We start from the raw sequence: 17,508 nt of genomic DNA on the forward strand, positions 1-17,508 counted from the left end.
TCTCCGCACACAAACACAACTGTTGAGTCGCCATCTTGGAAAAGGCGTCCCGAGAGTCGCAGGTGGAAGCAGTGTCGCAGATGTGAAAGTCATCGAGATGGCCGAGTCCCTCCAGAAAAAAAAAAAAAAAAAAAAGGATGGCCGAGTCGCGACTCCACAAGTCAACATCGATCAGTCATGATTGCTAACGCAAGCGTATGTTTTCCTGCCGATGGATGTTTGTCTAGTCAACGGCGCTTTTTTTTTAGTATCTTGCTCAAAGATACGTTGATCACAGTGAAAAAAATACTACTAATAAGTTGTTCTACTAGTGGGTTTAACGGTTGTACTAGTGATGATAAAGAATACTAGTAAGTTGACCTTAACCTGGATATAAAGGACATGGAATAAATGTTGAAACGGCTTTCCCAAAAATTCCTGTTGAAAGCTCACTGTGTGCGTGTGCGTGTGCGTGTGCGTGTGCGTGTGCGTGTGCGTGTGCGTGGACGGCCTGTCATCGGATGAAGAGTGGGCCGGCCGGGCCAACTCACTGGCCCTTGTTCACCCACAACAAACATGGCCAGGACACACAGAGCAAAGGTTTGAACCCGGGCAACGGCGCCATTGACGACACGTCCGCTGCCATTAGCGTCCTTTGGGTTGGCCAACGTCGGTGCAAAAAAATCCAAACCCAAAAAAATCAAGCTAACCCACAAGTGGCCTTTTCAACACAGCAGAATAACCGCAAGGGGGACAATCAGGAAAAGCAACAATCCATGATTCTTAGATAGCTTACTTAGCTAGACGTCGTTTAGAGATTTCTTTATAGCTAGCGATGTAGCAATCTAGCTAGCTAGCTAGCTAGCTACAGACTTAAGATAGTTAGATAACAGTACAGATGAGGTCTATAACATGCGGTACTAGTTTAGCGCAGCATAGATAACGCAACCCTTCGAAAAATGTACCTTTTGTTCTAAAAGAAAAAAGAAAGAATTTCTTCCTTTTATTATTAGTACAAATAAAAACTCGGAACGCGAGCAAAAGGCGAGCGAGTGACGAGAGGCGAGCAATGGACTCCTCCTGACCTTTCTTGTTGCTGCTCTCAACGCTCGAGCTGCTCATGTGAGGCCAGAGCAGCCCGCGGGCCCACAACAACCCCCCCCCCACCCGACACCCCCCCCCCCCAACAAGATATGTGTAAGTAGATCTTAAGCCACCTCTTAATCGCACAACCTTCCACATTGCTAAAGTAAAAACAATCAATATGCTACAAAAATGCTAATTAATGGCACACAACTAATAAACAACATTCACGATCAACATATTTTGTAATAATATGAGAAAAATATTGGCATAAAGCACGTTACTCAGCAGAGATGCTAATTATGAAACGGTTGAACACGTGAAGACAAGTGGATTTTTTGGTTTGCATATTTTGTGCTATATTTTGGAGACAAGTCCAAACTCAGCTGTTATTTATGTAAATGCAATATAAACGACCCCCCCCCCCCAAAAAAAAAAAGATCTATAAGGAGGAATTTAAATGGAGTATAATACAGTAAATAAACTAATACAATAAAATAAGAGAAACAATCAAGTGCATGTGAGTTTTGGCAAATAGTAGGAAGTAACAAAGTACTTTATTATTATATTGCATGAGCATTTATTTTTCTGAGGAAATTATTATTTTTTTACTCCTACGCCATACGTTCTGTTATTAAATATTCTTGACCGGGAACATATGCTGTGCATTGAAGATGAACGTATCGTAGGAAGAGAATTTTTTTCGTAGAAATGTTCAGCAAAAATCCTCATCCGAGCTCAAACGTGGCCAAGTCACGAGTTATCGAAGTGATCGTAACTTGAGAAAAACGTTTGATTGATGTGATCATTTTCCATTTTTGTATCTTGGACGAAACGAGTGACTGACGTTTGGCCCGCTTTGTCAAGCTTTCTTCCATTGCGTCATTCCGTGTAATGCCGGCGGGAAACTGCCGGAGGGAAGGAAAAATGTCAGTTAAGGTGCCGGCACGCGAGGGTCCGAAAGCCATCGTTTGCAACAATAAGGGAAAGACATGAATGTCATGTTTATTTTCAGTCTTGTTTAGCTTCTGTTTTCCTTGTGTTTTCCCCTTGTCTTGTCATTTCCTGTTTTATTGTGAAAAGTCTGACTCCTCTCGTTTCAGGTCACTTGCCCTTCCTTGTTTGGTGTCTTTGTCAGCCCTGATCCCTGATCGTTTCCACCTGTGTCCCCATTACCCTCATGTGTCATCCAATCAGTGCCCTCAGCCAGGTGTGTCTTGTTATGTCATTAGTGTTGGCGTATTTCGTCGGTTGTCTCCTCCCTGTCTGTGTCGGTTCATTGTTGCCACTGTCGTAAGTCTTTCGCCACGTCACGCTGACCTTTTTTGCCTTATCAGGATCCATGTCATGTTGTTAGTCTCGCCTTAGTTGTTTTGTCATGTTTAGCTTCATGTTTCGTTAGTTGAAGTTAGTTTTTTTGATTAGAAATTAAAACCTCTTTTTGGACCGCACCTCTGCCTCCTTGCTCTACCTTCCCGCATCTGGGTCCTAAAGCCCCCACCTTACTGACAATGAAGTCGGGATGGGCGAGTACCGGGCCTTTTTTTCAAGGTATCGGTACACACGCGACAACAGCCGATGCCGCTATTGGCCACATGGCCGCCCTCTTGTGGCCATTTTACGACAAGAAGCTGGAAATGATCAGTTCGAAGGAAATGGCCGCTCATTTCATGCCATTTTAAGGGCGAATACAAAATGGGATTCTTTCAAATTCCAGTCAAGCACTGACTGAAGCAAACGGCGCTTGGAGACATTTTGTGGTGTTCACAACTATGTTAGGATTGTGGGGGGGTCCTTGGAAAAAATGTCTTGCTGAAGCCAGAAAGTGCGCCAAGCCCTGTTGGAAACATGCATTCTTCTTCTTCTTCTTCTTCTAAGCGAGCACTCGGCCACACGTTGGCCCACGTTTGAGCGTCGGCGATGCCGTGTCTCTTAACCTGCGGATTTCCCCGTCAAGGTGCCCCATTAGCCGCCATAAAAGCCGCAAAGTGGGCCCGCGCTGACCTCCAGCCGATCCCTCACTCAGCGCAATGACGGCCACGGACGACGACGACGACCGGCAGCCGGCAAGCGCTTAATCGACAACATACACGCCGCAGCACGTCCAAAAACACGCCAGAGGGATGAAAGGATGCTGGTGGCAAGTAACCGAGTACAAATATTTAATTACTGTACTTAAATAGATTCGTCACTTGAATGACGGGTTACGATTTCCTGCATTCAAATGCACAGAAATCCTACAAATAAATGGCTAGTGAGACTTTTATTTTATTTAAGTAAAGAAGTTTACTTTTTTTTTTTTTTAACGCAACTTTGTGCACTTCCAAAGGGGAGGAGCTCAAGGCAAAAACGGTAAAAGTCTAAACACAGTATTGTGATTAAAATTGTTAATCCCAAAATTGAAAATCCATCCCTTTTCATCAACCCCAAGGCGGTCATTTTGTCCTGCATCGCCCCTGCTGTCCACTGAAATTCACGTCAAAGTGCCTTCGGGCTCGCATTGTGCCCGTCATGTGACCCAATGCGGCCTTCAGTGGACGGCAGGGCTGCGAGAAGACGACAAACGGAAAAGAAAACAAGCAGCGCAAACAAATGGTCAAATCAACACGATGTCATTTCCCAAAGAATCCCGCCTCACCATATTTGTGTGCTTGGACGGCGCCGTTTCCATCCTGGAAGAGTTGCAACACATTCCTCCTTTTACTGTCGATTGGGGCCGATTGATTGTTGCTGCTGTGATCGAAAAGGACAAGCAGCAAAGATGAAGCAGCTGCTTGTGGCGGACGCTCGCCAAACACGATCGTATTGCGCAATCGCGCGAACCCGACGAGTCCACGCCGTCCTTCGCCCATCTCCGCGACAAACGCTTCTCATGGGATCCAAAGGACATCAACAAGCTCTTTTTTTTCTTTTCTGGGCTGCATTTTGTCACGTTCTGGCCTGATTTGTGCTTGTTAATCACTTTAGCATGCGTCCTTTTGCTCTTGTTTCGTTTCCTCACATCAAGTGGAGTTTGACGGAAACACGTGCGCGGACGCAACCCAACAATCGGCGCCACAATCACGACGGAGAAAAAACACATTTGAGATCATTTGCTCACAAAATGCACCTGAAAAAAAAAAAAACACTTTCATCCTCATAACATAACTTTTTTTTCTCTCTGTAAAAATACGACCACCATAACTTTTTCCTATTACACAAAGCAACACTTTTATGATACAGCAGTTCTCAGACGTTTTACACAAAACTATTTATTCCTAAAAAGTATTTTTGATATTATTGTACAGTAAGCCAGTGTGACTTTATGCACCGTTTGAACATTAACACTGTTTGGCGGGAGGATAATTATTTGATTTAATTATACAAAATATAAATATAATATAAAAAAAACATTTAAAACGGTAAATAAAAAGTGCCCCTAAATAACAGTGAAAAAACAAACAGTTCTTCAAGTTCTTCATTTAATTTGGAAAAAGTTCAATACTGTTGAACTAAAGTGTCATTTGGCAGTAATTCTTTGGCGTACCAGTAGAGGGAGCTCACGTACCAAACTTTGTGAATCACTTAGAACAAAAGACACTTTTGAGAATTTACCGATAATCTTTTTTTTTTTGTAATTTTATTTTGAAATATTTTTATTTCATGATTTTTTTATTAGAATTTTTTATTTTTTTTTCAATGAATGTGGTGACCTCTGTGAGTGAGTTTGGTGACGCCCGAGAGAATAAGGAATACTTAAAAACGTGTGTCCTTTTAATTTGTTAAATTGTGTGGATGGAATGCAAGTATATAAAAAAAAAAAAAATCCATGCTCTCTCTATAGCAGACTTTGACATGTTGTGGATGGTTTTGGAAAGTAACTTTATCTCCTTTCTTTGGCGCGGTGATAGTGTGAATAAACGCCGTTATCTAATCCAACATTCCCATTCTAAGCGTCATTGAACAACAAATGATCTTTTCTACTTGTGAGGTTTGATTCCAAAGTGAGAAAATGTCTGCGATGATGTCACATGACTGATCTCCCAGCGGGCGTCCGTTCAACATGATCCAATAAGCAGTGGGGCCGACGTCAACGACAAAAACAAGCTCGCCGAGGACGAGCGTTGTGTCAACGCGCGTCGCTTCCTTTCGGATTCTTTTATTTTGGGGCTTCGTCGCAAGTTGAAGAAAGCGACACAAAAGCAAACTGTGCGTCTCCCGATGAAGACGACGAGCGCTTTGTTAACACCCCGCTGGGTTCATTTTGGCTCTGCATGAGTACGTGTGTGTTTTCACACTGGCCAAGTCAAATCTCACGTGTCACTCGTCGCTTACTGACGCCGGGATGCACACACGACGCCGCGCTTGCATTTCTTCTATCGGATCTTAATACAAAAAGCTGAAAAAAAAATACATTTAAAAAAAAGGAACCAACCACAAACATGCTTAACAGGATAATGAGTTCTTAGTCAAATTTGGTTGCCGTGTAGGGTTTTGTCCACCACCACTTGTCTGCTATACTTGTGGCTACTTCCTGTTTAATTTTGACTTCTTGTAAAAAAACAAACAAACAAAAAACAGAATTCTCTTTTGATTGTAATTGACATTTAATTCTTAATTCACAACTATCAAAAGTAACAACATTAACGCCAAAAATACAAGATAACACCCGTCGAAAATGGTTTGCTTCCCCAATCAGTAACACGCTAAGCAAACAAACCACACTGCCCCCTAGTGCTTGGAGGTCAAAACGAATCAAACATGGGGCTCCTACAGCTGGAGACCTTCAACGTCCATATATGGGCAATTGCATCGACTGGGAGGCCTCCTGTACAAAGACTTGACACACGACATGCGGACAAATTCGGGAAACGTCACATGTACAATTAAATAAAAAATTAAATACATAAAAATCCAGATGTTATGAATCTGTGTGTACACATGAATGCACAACACATTCCATACAGAAGACCTGAGTGTGTGTGTGTGTGTGTGTGTGTGTGTGTGCGTACTTTGCAAGTGTTCACAGCTGCTTTTCATATCTGCCAGATAAGAAAATGTTCAGAAGCAGCAAAGAAGAAAAACATCAATCTTAATCCCGTGAAGAATTGCCTTCTTTTCCATCCTAAATCTAGCAGCGTCCGATGACGATCCTTCAACCAAACACAAAAATGTGTCTGGCAAGACCGGATTGATGTTTTTAAGGCACTTTTCTAACTGCCAAGGATTCTTTTGTTGAATATTTGACCATTACGAGCATATGAAAATGATCACGAGAGAGGACTATTTTATCATTCCTCAGTTGTATAATCAACCACAGTTGCAGCATTGAAGGCATTTTGGAGGGCTCAAAAATGCAGACTTTTTTTTTTTCTCTCCTTCATGAACAATCCAAGGATGACTTCAATGTCTCGCGTGCCAAGTTGGATGTTTACTTTCGCACATAAGTCAGCCAAAATGTGTGTTTAGTGTTCAGAATTAACAAATCACTTTCAAATTCATGTTAAATGGCAATCAGCACACCACATGTCAAGTCGGGCCCAGAAAAGGCTTCGCACCCTCGTGAACAAACAATCGGGACTAAATCAGTATACATTTTCGTCAACTAATAAAGATGAGAGGAAAGTTTTGCTCATTTAATAAAGACTGGAGACTAAAATCTATGGAAATGTTATTTAACGAACAACAACGAGACGAAAATGATGGTTTTGTAAAATCCTGTCATGTGACACAGTGACCCCCCCCCCCTTTGAAATCTGCAGCTAGCAAATGCAACGTAACATGAATGCAACAGCTATAGGCTAAGGTTCAAACAATGTTGATTTCTAACGAATGCTAGCTTGTAGCATGGAGTCATAATTGCCACGTGTTGATATACTGTAACTGTGTGTGAAGTTGTTTTTCATAAATAAGTAAAAAAACGAGAGAACATTTTATGTGAAGTCGTTTTTCAATATTAGCTGCTGACAAAAAAAAATGTAAAAAGGGTGAAATGATTGTCCTAACTAAAACTAGACTTAAATGTTGACAGTTTCTAAAATTACACTAATAAAATGATGTTTTCTTGTTCTAAAATAAAGACTAAAATGCTCGACTTATAGTCGACTAAAAGGTGACTAAATAAAAACAGGATGAGGTTGACCAACTGTTCTAAAAACTAACAAATGTGATTGAGGTTGGACTAAAACTGAGGCTAAATTTAAAAAGGGCTGATAAAATCAACACTAGTTTGTTCAAGTGGATTTTTGGAGGGGTGTGTGTGTGTGTGGGGGGGGGGGGGGGGGAATAAAACAGCTGAAAATGGTTTGAAAGTATGAAGTGGGAACATTTGGCCAATGACGTGATGAAGACGATGTCTGAATTTACAAGAATTGTCAAATGTGCTCCTTTGACATTTACCGCCACCTTGAGGACAAGAAGGAAAACTACACCTCGACATTTGTGCATAAAACGTGGAATTGTGTGATAAATACAAATTGGGCAATGACGTCATGAATTCATCAGAATCTCATTTAAAAAGTTAGTGAGGAGGGTTCGTGTGCATGACTGCGGCACCTCTTTCTCTTTTACATTTGTACAGTTTTATTGATTGTACTTCATTTAATGAGGGTTCATGAACATTTACATGTAATATGTCAGATGATAATTTCCATCTGTATTCCCTTAGCAGGCTGAGGCAATATTTTCAGTACAAATACAAAAAAAACTTTTCTGTCTGTATTCATTTGTATTGTATTCATGTGCATTGTCCCTTTCACGCAAATAAATTCAATAAATAAAATGAGCAAAATTCTTGGAAGATTTTGAAGTTGGAAAAGTTTGAATCGGTGGAGAATTGTGGAAAGATTTCAAATGTGGGAATGTGGACAAATATTTACAATTACGGAAGTTGTTAACAGACAAAAAAATGGGGAGAATAAAAATAAATGTTGGCGCCAAAAAGCATGTGAATGCGTTTCCTATCTCTGTCGACACTGAAGGAGAAAGCGTGTTCAATGAAGCCAACATATTTTTGGAACGTGAGACGACGACGACGGACTACCCGGAAGCGCCAGCATGCAAACAACCCAGAGTTGATCCCAGAACCTCTTGAATGCGAGACAGACGCATTAACCGCCAGGCTACCGTCACAAAAAGTTGAGCACGATAAAAGTTTGGTACCCAAAAAATTAAAAGTCAACTCACCCTCCGACGATGCGTCCATTGGCGGGAAGCGTTGAAAGCGAGTCCACTTGACGGCAGTCAGCTGATCTTTTTCTTTACTGTCGCACCAGTTTTCGAAAATTCTCATCAGTGTACATTGAAGTATATTTAAAAAATAAAAAAAATGGTGGTGCACTCACCCATAAATGTGCTGATGGATGTGCAAAGGGAGACGACTTGACGGCGTGTGCTGGAGCGACAGGCGCTGCCGTACGGCGCAAAAATAACTTCTATCTCTCTCACACAAAAACTTCTTGGGTGAGTGTGAGAGATTTTTTTTTTTTCGTCAGCTTTTTTGGGTGAGTGTAAGATAATTCGGTGTGAAAAGTGTTTAGATGCATCCAAGTTCTTTTTTTAGGGGGGGTGAATGGTAGTTTTTTTTTTTTTTTTACTTTTGTTTTTGGGGGGGGTTGAGATTGTTTGGGTTGTGTGAGAGAGGTGTTTTGATGATTTTCAATTTATGTGAGAGGTACTTAGGTGAATCTAAGAGGATTTGTGTGAGTTTTTCTGGTGTTTGAGAAGATTTTCGGTGAGTGTGAAAGGTCTTGGTGTGAGTTGTATTGTGTGAGAGGTAAATATTACTTTAAGGCAATATTTCATAAGCCACTTGACAGCAAACATCTCAGCTGCCTTTTCGACAAGTTTTCATCATAATGTAATTTTCTAAGCAGCATGGCCATGCTAAATCGGTCACAAATATAAATATATATATGCAGTAACAAGATGGCGTCCATATGTCATGTGACCAGCAGTTGACCAATCACAGCGTAGAGTACCGCATCAACGGCTCTGGCCAGTTCAGTCTGAAAAAAAAGGTGGCATCTAACAGCTCTAAAACCGTTCTTAAATAAAATGAAAGCATTTGCTGCATGTGAGAGGAAATCATTTCAGACAGAATTCATTATTTTTATTATAATTATTAATATTCACACTTCTATACAATATGCCATTAAATTTGGAGGTCATCGTAATACTTAGAACACCAAGTCAACCATTTGAAAGACAGCCTATGAATGAAAGTACAAAACAGATGACGTGAGAGAGGAGACACAAGGCAGCCGTTCAAGATTTTCTCCAGAGTAAAAAGTGGGCGGGGCATTTGCCTTATTTCAAGATTGATCACGTGATCATACGCGCGCTGACAGATGTTAGTTTGTACATGACGAGAGTTCATAGCGGTGGCAAAAAAAAGATCACAATGACACTCGAAAACGGAAAAAAAAAAGTTTCCCCACCTGTTAGCAAAGCTTGTCGCCGTTCTCCCCCCCCCCAAGCAACAATCGTACGCGCGCACACACACAATCGCACACAAATACCTATACACGAGATAAAAATCGATATATTTCAGTTTCAATATTAATGATATTACTGAATTCCACGATAAAAGGCAAACGAGAAGTAGAGACAGCATTCAAATAAACGGGAGGGCAAATCCACAAAAATTCATTCCCGCAACAACCCCCCCCCCCCGCCCCCCCCAAAAAATAAAAATTATTATTCATCTTCAACTGGACTGGCCTGTTGTGACTCGGAAGCCACAGTGTGTTCCCTTTTGCGCCTTTTTCCTTTCTTGAAAGTTCTTTTCTGAATTTGTGTCCCCCCCCCCGCCCCCCCAGCGCCAAACCCATTTCCATTGGTCCAAACAAAGAAACATTTTCATGGCACAGATGCCGCCGGTGCTGAGGCAGAAACGTGGGATGAAGGAGAAGATGGCACAAGTTTCGTTTGCTCCGCCGATGAAGCGAAAATAACCTCCATGGAGGAGGAGGAGGATGAAGAACAACACACACTTGCCATGAAACTGGTTAAGTGCATTAAGGGGTTAACAACGTTCAGTCAGAGTTGGGGATCCACAAAAGCAACCGGGTGTGTGTGTGTGTGTGTGTGTGTTTGTCCAGCAGTTCAAGTGAGGGCACAAATGTTGATGTTTTCAAAGTGTTTTGTGTGGATACGTTGGCACCAAAAAAAAAAAAAGGGGGAAAAAAGCCGCCTACAGGACAAAAAACAAAACAAAAACATCAACTAGATTTCCAGTGATTTAGTCCACCGCTGATAAGACGACGGACAAGAGGAGGAGGAGGTGTGTGTGTGTGCATGTTTGTGTGTGTGTGTAGTTATAGATCCAGTATTTATGTAAGGGTGTCGGCGAGGGTTCTTTCCTTACAAGAGGAGACAGCAATTGCTCTCTGTGGTTTTTTCTCTGTTCCTTTGACCTAAAAAGAAAGCAGACGACAACGAGTGAGATTGAGAAACCGTCGTCGTGGCAACGTTTGGTTTCATTTTCCGCACAGCCGATCAAAGAAATGATCTTAAATGTGCTCGGTTGGGAGATAAATATGGAGAGATATTTGATTCGTCCCCGGCGGGAAATTAAAACACCTCATCAGCAATAATCACACACACACACACACACACACACACACACGCACACACAATTCAAACAAACAGAAAAGTTTAAATACAAGAGCAGCATTTTGGAAGAATCCCAACTTTCGATGTAATTTCAACAAGGCAAAATAAAAGCGCAGCTGTTGCATGTCGGAGTTGAAATGTTGGAAAACTTTACAAAGCTATTTACTTGCTTGGTTTTTTCATTTCGTTGAACACATTCTGACGGCGCCGACAGCTCCCTGCAATTTTTTTGTTTTCATTTCTAAACAAAGTTGTCTTTTCTTTATGTTTAAAATTAAAACAAAAACCTCCAAAGTTTAGAACACTTGAAATTCAAATTTGTTTTGACAAACGCGCTTAAAAGCATTTCAACAAAGTTACTTTCTTACATTTTTTTCTTCCCGCCTTTTTTTTTTTTTTTTTACATTTTGACGCAAATATTTTCTTTCTTACCGCAAATGAATATCAGCTTGAAATATCACTTATCGGCCTCCTTGACGACTAATCATCAATATCAGCCTTGAAAAAACAATATTGGTCTATCACTAGTTTTGCTAAAAATAAGATAGATCGCTATTATGTTTATCATCTGAAGATTAGCCTAAGCGATTCTTCTGTGGTGTTTTTTTTTTCCTTCTTCTTCTTCCAGGGCTTCCAATCATCAACGTTAAACATGTTCAATATTTACAATCTTTACAAAATGACAAGTCCTTGCGTGTGTTTTGCGACTGTGCGATGTTGTCTCTCCCCGAGTGTTGGCGTCTCCGGTGGGCTGAGATGAGGTTCAAGTGAGGATAAGAAGACCCGCGAGGGTGCAAATAAGGAAACGAGATCAAGTCATGAGCAGCGCCGAGAGCTCGGCTGACGATGACGCGGAACCCGGGAATTAAGTCCAGCACGGAGCGCGCCGCTCCATTTTGCGTGCTTACCGTGCGAGTTGGGCTCAGGAAGCGTTTCCCTGGCAACCAGGTGCATGACGGTGGTTCGGCCCGGCGGCAACTTCAGCGCTGCAAGGAAACGAAAAAACGCTGGTGATTTTGTCATCTTTCAGCTCAGGGTCAGAAAGAGGGAAAAAAAAACGGCTGAGGACAAAGCAGGGAACGTTTTTTTTTTTGCGGTTTAAGAAATGGTCACCTCCGAGGGTGACGTTGCCGTGAAGAAAGCGTCCCTGGAAGATGAGGCGCAGTATGCTGGGACTGCTCACCTGCTCCTCCTCCCATCCTGATCGGCAAACACAAAGATGGAACGGATAGTTGAGACGATCCACATGGAGACATTTGCTCACTCTTTAATAATTCAGATATTCATAAAAAATATCATGAACACCTTAAAACTACCCAGGCTTAAAAAACAAAAAATGAATTTTAAAAATATACATATACGGTAAAATTGTTAATTAGGGATAGACCGATATTTGGCGGACAAAGAGAGGTCAAAGTTGAACATTTCAGTTCTTTTGAAAAAACGTATTTACTGTACGAGCTGCAGAGCCTTTTGTGACATTTTCAAAACAAAGATATCTATTGTCTAAGTTTTTTTTTTCATCTACATTTTGCAAATCTAAAAAGTCATTGACATTTCTTTCTTTCTTTTTTTTTTTTTTTTAAACACCAATATTTTCCCTCTTACTGAAAATGAATATTGGCTCCAGGTTATCAATCTCCTTGAATACTAATAATTGGTGTCGCTTTCCGCCCTGAAAAAAAAAATCATAACGATCTTTTTCTAATGTTAACAGAGAAATATTAACGGAGTCTAATTATTTACAATGTGTAAAAACAGGCGAGGCAAATGTTATTGTTCCATTTGAGGATCAAACACGTATTGTGCCATTTGTCATTCTCCATTTCCAAATTTCAACAAGTAGTGCAAAAAGTATAAACACACTCAAAAGTTTAGAACGGGTCAAATGAATTACAGCTGTAAAGACGACAGTCAATTTGCGCGTCCTCGGCGAAACGGATGCTTAAACGGAGACCTCACAGGACATGTCGGCAAGATGTCAGGGAACAAAACGCGCAGCCAACACTTCATGTAAACAAACTCTTCCGGGTCATTTGACCGAGGCAGAGTGAAAGTTTGAGTTGAAAAGTCGATGCTACGATGACTTGGTTGATGTCACGTCGGCCGTATTTGCGTTTCAACTGGTAAATTAATTGAAAAATCGGCATAACCAAATAAGGTATTGGCGAACTCATTCGGGGGGTAGCAAAGTTAAGCAGCGCCTTCTTAACTTTGCTCTTGGGAGCTCCATTAGCATCATTTGACCTAGCATTGACTTTCATGCTAGTTTGCGGCGTATTCTTTGCAAACATGACATTTGGACCGCTGCTCACCCGTGGGCCAGTTTTCAAACACGTGCTTGGCGATGTCCGTGGCCGAGTCGTTTGGCGAGAAGGTGAAGTCCTGCGTTTTCCCGCTGACCAGGATGAGGCGGAGGTGCACCTGAGACATCAAAATATCATCATCATCATCATCATCACGTCACGGGAATAAATCCTTGGTGGATCCGGGCCACCACCTCTAACCTCGGCCGGCACGGGGGGACACGTGGGGGGCCGCGAGGAGACAAGCATTCCGCTCAAATGAGATCTCCACCCTTCTGACGCCGCGCCCAAGTGAGCGAGCGGCGTTTGCCAGATGCCGCCAGAGAGAAGGGGCGGGGCCTCCGTGCGTCCATTCATCCGTCCGTCTGTCTGTTGGTCTAATGCGATAACCGCAGGTGTCCCAGACAGCTCTGGGCCATCTTATTAAATTTGCATGGCCAGTGCATGGCAAAGAGGTGGGGTGGGGGTGCACGTGTGCATGGGAGGGGGTTAAGTGGGAGTTGTCCCACTAAGCAACAAGCTGGAACAAAGAACTAAAAATAGAACGGGGACTCCTGCTTTAAAAGGTTTTCAAATATGCAGCCGGAACTCCAAAAGCCGGCAGGGAATATAAATGAGAAACACGCGTTTGCAACTAAACAGAGCAAACATTTTGAGGCCGACGTCACATGAACAATTATTTCTGAGGCATCACGGTGCGCTAGTGGTTAGCACGTCTGTTTCATAGTTCAGAGGTTCAGGGTTCAAATCTTGGCAAGTCAAGTTTTCATTTCCTCAAAGCGATGTTAACCAAGTTTCTCATTTCTTGACTGCGAGAGATTGACAACAGGCACTACGGAATATTTTCAAAACTTTAAATAGGGTCGTCCCCATCCGAGCCCGTCATCAGAAATCAGGGCCGATCTTGTCCTTTTCCATTTTACCGATCACAAATACAGCTGTGCAATCTAACATGATATATATTGTGACGTAATAACGTCAGACCGAAACGTATTTGCACCGTCGAGTAGAACGCCACGTGGATTTCTTGTCAATTTCTGAGATTTTTTCCTCGCAAATCTGCCACTTTATAAAGTCGCAGTTTTTCTTTTCAAGTTCAGAGCAAATATTTGGAACGTGAAGCTGACAAATACAAATAGTCACCAGTCGCCACAAATAAAAAAAAATGAATCGCATTTATTATTGCTAAATTGCACAACGTTGTCTATCAAATAAAGCACGAACAACAATTGTATTGAATTTTTTTACTGCCTCTCGACATTTTTTTTTTAATGCTTCTATGCCATTTAAGACCTTAATTTGATCAAAACACATTCAATGAGTTTCGATGCTTTTGAATGACCTGCGGAAACCCTGCAAATTGTGTCAAATTCCGCGCGCTTTGTTAGCGTCAAGAAAGCAGCAAAGTGAGAACAAAGAGACTTTTAAGCGGGAGGTGTGACGTCAGCGCAGGGCAATCCCGCTCTCTGATCTGTTTACAAATACGACGCGGCCCCCAACGTGACCCCCCCCCCCGTGAACCGAATAACCTCAAAGTGGGGTTACATACCCATGTCATATTAACGAGCTTCCCCTCCCCGCCCGGCCCTTTCATCCCCCCCACCCTCAAATGAAAACAACCTCCAATCTGCCCCGTTTCCCGTGGCAACATCTTACATCGCCGGCGTCCTTGACGCTCTCCAATCCAAAGGCCCGCACATCAAATCCTTCAAACGCTGTTCGAAATGACTTTTTTTTTTTTAATCATGATAATGAGGGGCTACCGGAGCTCTCAAAGGCTTAGCCACTCTTGATAGCCTTACATTTTCCTAAAAAACACCCGCAGCAACCCAGCTAATGGGAGCACATCTATAAAGTCGCGCTTATGGACTGGACGAGGCGGCCGACGTCATTAAGGATTAATGCACCTTTTACGACAAGTTCAACACATTTCAGGGTGCCAAATACAACAAATCTTCCCATTATCATATTTTAATGGGTTTATATGAATGAAATTATGGTTTGTTTGTTTTTAAAGCCTCCATCATCTTGAATGTACTTGCATTCACTTACTTGAATGACATTAAAAAAACTAAGCAATTTAAGCACAGACTGACATTGATGAGAATATCAAAACAAATGAACACTTCATTTTTAATGACAATTTTCTTTCTGTATTAGCCATACTTTTTTTTTTTTAAATTAAAGCACGCCTGTGAAAAAACACATTTCAACACATTTTCACCTTAACAAATAATAGTCATGATTTTTTGATTTTGTAAACATTTCCAGCTAAAAGTTACTAAATCATCATTTGAAAAAGCAAACAAGCTGCATTTCAGTCACACATTTTGTTTGACAATGTTTACAGCGTACAATAAAGGATGGCATCTTTCTCTTCTCTTAATAATATGTTTGTGTGTATGTGAAATCCTGAGCTCACTTATTTAGCAAATATGACAACTGAACACTTCCCAGGGGACAAATAGCCGTTCCAGTGACCAAAAGCTATCTTTTACATTGATGTGTGTGCTGCCAATTCGGGAACAGGGGGCACCGCGGTCAGGAATTAGCGCCAACCGGGGTACAATCAATGGGCGTCCCAACCTTAAAAGGAAAGTAGGGCAATGTTTTAACTGAGATTAGACAGATGGCGTTCACGGGGGCAGCAGTCGCCGTCTCGGCTAAGTGTTTACGGACATTGGCTAATCCGTTAGCGCGGACTACCACACGTCTGCCCAACCACACGCCTTCCTCCGACACGAGACAAAAACGGCTTCAAATTGAGGAGATAAACATCAAATGTCAACACTATGGCACCGATGGATGAATGGATGGATGGAAACTGACACAGGCGTCTCATAGAAGTTAGGATGATGTACTGTACAAGGGGAATCAGTTCTGGCAAAAAAAAAAAAATATTCTCAGCTTTTATATGGGTCATTTTCATTTACTATCAGAGAAAGAAACCCAGCAGTACGCAGTGTCCATCCCTTGAGTTGACAGCGTCAAAAATTCAACATTTGTCTGGACATTCAATTATTTCAACTTACATGCAGCTGCAAATTAAACATTCAGCTGGAAATTTAACATTCAGCTGCTATTTCGACATTCAGATACAAATTTGACTGCAAAACATCCCTTGATGTGTCACTCGGAAATGCCCGTCCAAAGCAATTGTTGGAGCAGTCATTCAACCTTAGCCAATCAATGGACCATAACATGGTCGGCCGGTGTTGGATGCCGCTGCTTGGCCTGGTGACCTGGTATGCGGAAGTGACGTTTAGACGCAGATTTTGGCTGAATTTGCAGCTGACTGTTGATGGCGAAACGAAGAAAGAAAAAAAAAACTGTGCTGGTAATTCAGATTCAGAATCTGGTTGACACGGACACGCTTCCTTCTGCCTCGGTCAAATGACAGAATGGTTTGTTTACCAGTGAAGGCAACTGAGAAGGATTCGACTTTTTCCAGCGTGTGACGTCATGGTGATAAGGTATATGGTGTGGAACATTGAGTGCAAATCGCTAAGTACATTTAGAGGAGAGGCTGACTGACCATGTCGAGGTCCCGGTGGGTGCTCATGGCTCAGCGAGGAGACGAGGCAGTGTAGCCGGAGCAGAGAGCGAGCAGGACGGGCGTGCTTCAGCTGCAGCAGTCGGGGCCAGAGCCCTGACACAAACAACACCACGGAGGAAGCGTTTACAAGCGCCGCAACTGCACGGCATCAATTGTGCGGAAGGCGGCGTCGCTCATATCAAGCACTTGCTCAATCCAAATATATGACATAAATACGTCAGGCTGTCGCGAAGCTCCTGACAAAATCGAGCCCATCGAAGTGAGCCGAAGGAAGGGGGGGGGGGGCTAATGTTAGCATTAGCTTACGCCAAACCAGCCGCCGCTGGATATTAGGAAGCTAAGTGGCTACATGCAAAATATACGCAGTCAATTTGCTTGACGTCGAGCTCACCTGCATTTGACGACGGCCGTCAAAATGCGCATTCAGCAGCGTGGAACAATCATCGAGTGGCGCTTTTCTTACGGCGGAAATTTTCGAGTGCAGCTGGATCAAGCCGAATGTGAAGCTCGTCGGCTAATGGACGGGAAGACGCCGGATGTCAGCTGATTGTAAACACAAAACAGCCGCAAGGCACGCTGGGAAATGACGTTCATACGCGACGACTGTTCATTCTCAATTCATCAAAATTGGCATACAGTACAATAATTAGCAGTAGCAGAGGTGGCAAAACACACACTCAATGATTCATTCTATAAAATAATAAATTAGATTAAAAGTAGCGAGGGGAATCTATCTTAATGAGATATAACAGTTTTCATTTCAAATAAAAAGTAGACTAAGTTATGAATATATATATATATATATATATAAAACAAAATCAGCACATACAAAAAAACAAGTTAAAAAATCTGAAATAAATCAACACAAACATAAATAATTAGTTGCCCGCTTACAGATGATACCTGATCTACTTGAATCACAAATTATTTGTACTTACTAGCACTGGTATTTAGGATTGTGCTGTAGCCCGTCACACATTATAAATGTGA

The 17,508-nt window shown here is 42.0% G+C and overlaps 1 protein-coding gene across 3 annotated transcripts; it reads right to left on the bottom strand.

Moving 5' to 3' along the window:
- Positions 1-9,126: 9,126 nt before the first annotated feature.
- ubl3b (ubiquitin-like 3b) lies at positions 9,127-17,475 on the bottom strand. 3 transcript variants are annotated; one of them, XM_077577201.1, is made up of 7 exons: positions 17,457-17,475; positions 16,910-17,032; positions 16,498-16,611; positions 12,972-13,080; positions 11,770-11,856; positions 11,565-11,642; positions 9,127-10,457 (listed from the first exon to the last, which is right to left on the bottom strand). In XM_077577201.1, the coding sequence occupies exons 3-7, from the start codon at positions 16,522-16,524 to the stop codon at positions 10,405-10,407; spliced, it is 354 nt and encodes a 117-aa protein (XP_077433327.1). In that variant the 5' UTR covers positions 16,525-16,611; positions 16,910-17,032; positions 17,457-17,475; the 3' UTR covers positions 9,127-10,404. The 3 variants fall into 3 exon arrangements, with proteins under 3 accessions (XP_077433327.1, XP_077433326.1, XP_077433325.1); XM_077577200.1 differs by lacking the exon at positions 17,457-17,475 and having other exon boundaries at positions 16,910-17,070; XM_077577199.1 differs by lacking the exons at positions 16,498-16,611; positions 16,910-17,032; positions 17,457-17,475 and adding an exon at positions 13,164-14,506.
- Between the last annotated feature and the right edge of the window lie 33 nt (positions 17,476-17,508).

Source organism: Vanacampus margaritifer, chromosome 10 (assembly GCF_051991255.1).
Source record: "Vanacampus margaritifer isolate UIUO_Vmar chromosome 10, RoL_Vmar_1.0, whole genome shotgun sequence".
Lineage (NCBI taxonomy): Eukaryota > Metazoa > Chordata > Actinopteri > Syngnathiformes > Syngnathidae > Vanacampus > Vanacampus margaritifer.

Bases quoted from the DNA above. Each gene is read 5' to 3' on its own strand.
- ubl3b (XM_077577199.1), bottom strand. From the start codon at position 13,319: ATGAATGGACGCACGGAGGCCCCGCCCCTTCTCTCTGGCGGCATCTGG. The intron at 11,643-11,769 runs GTGACCATTTCT...GTTTCCTTGCAG, and splicing joins CGGCAACGTCACCCTCGGAG to CGCTGAAGTTGCCGCCGGGC. The intron at 10,458-11,564 runs GTAAGCACGCAA...CTTTCTTTTTAG, and splicing joins TCCTGAGCCCAACTCGCACG to GTCAAAGGAACAGAGAAAAA.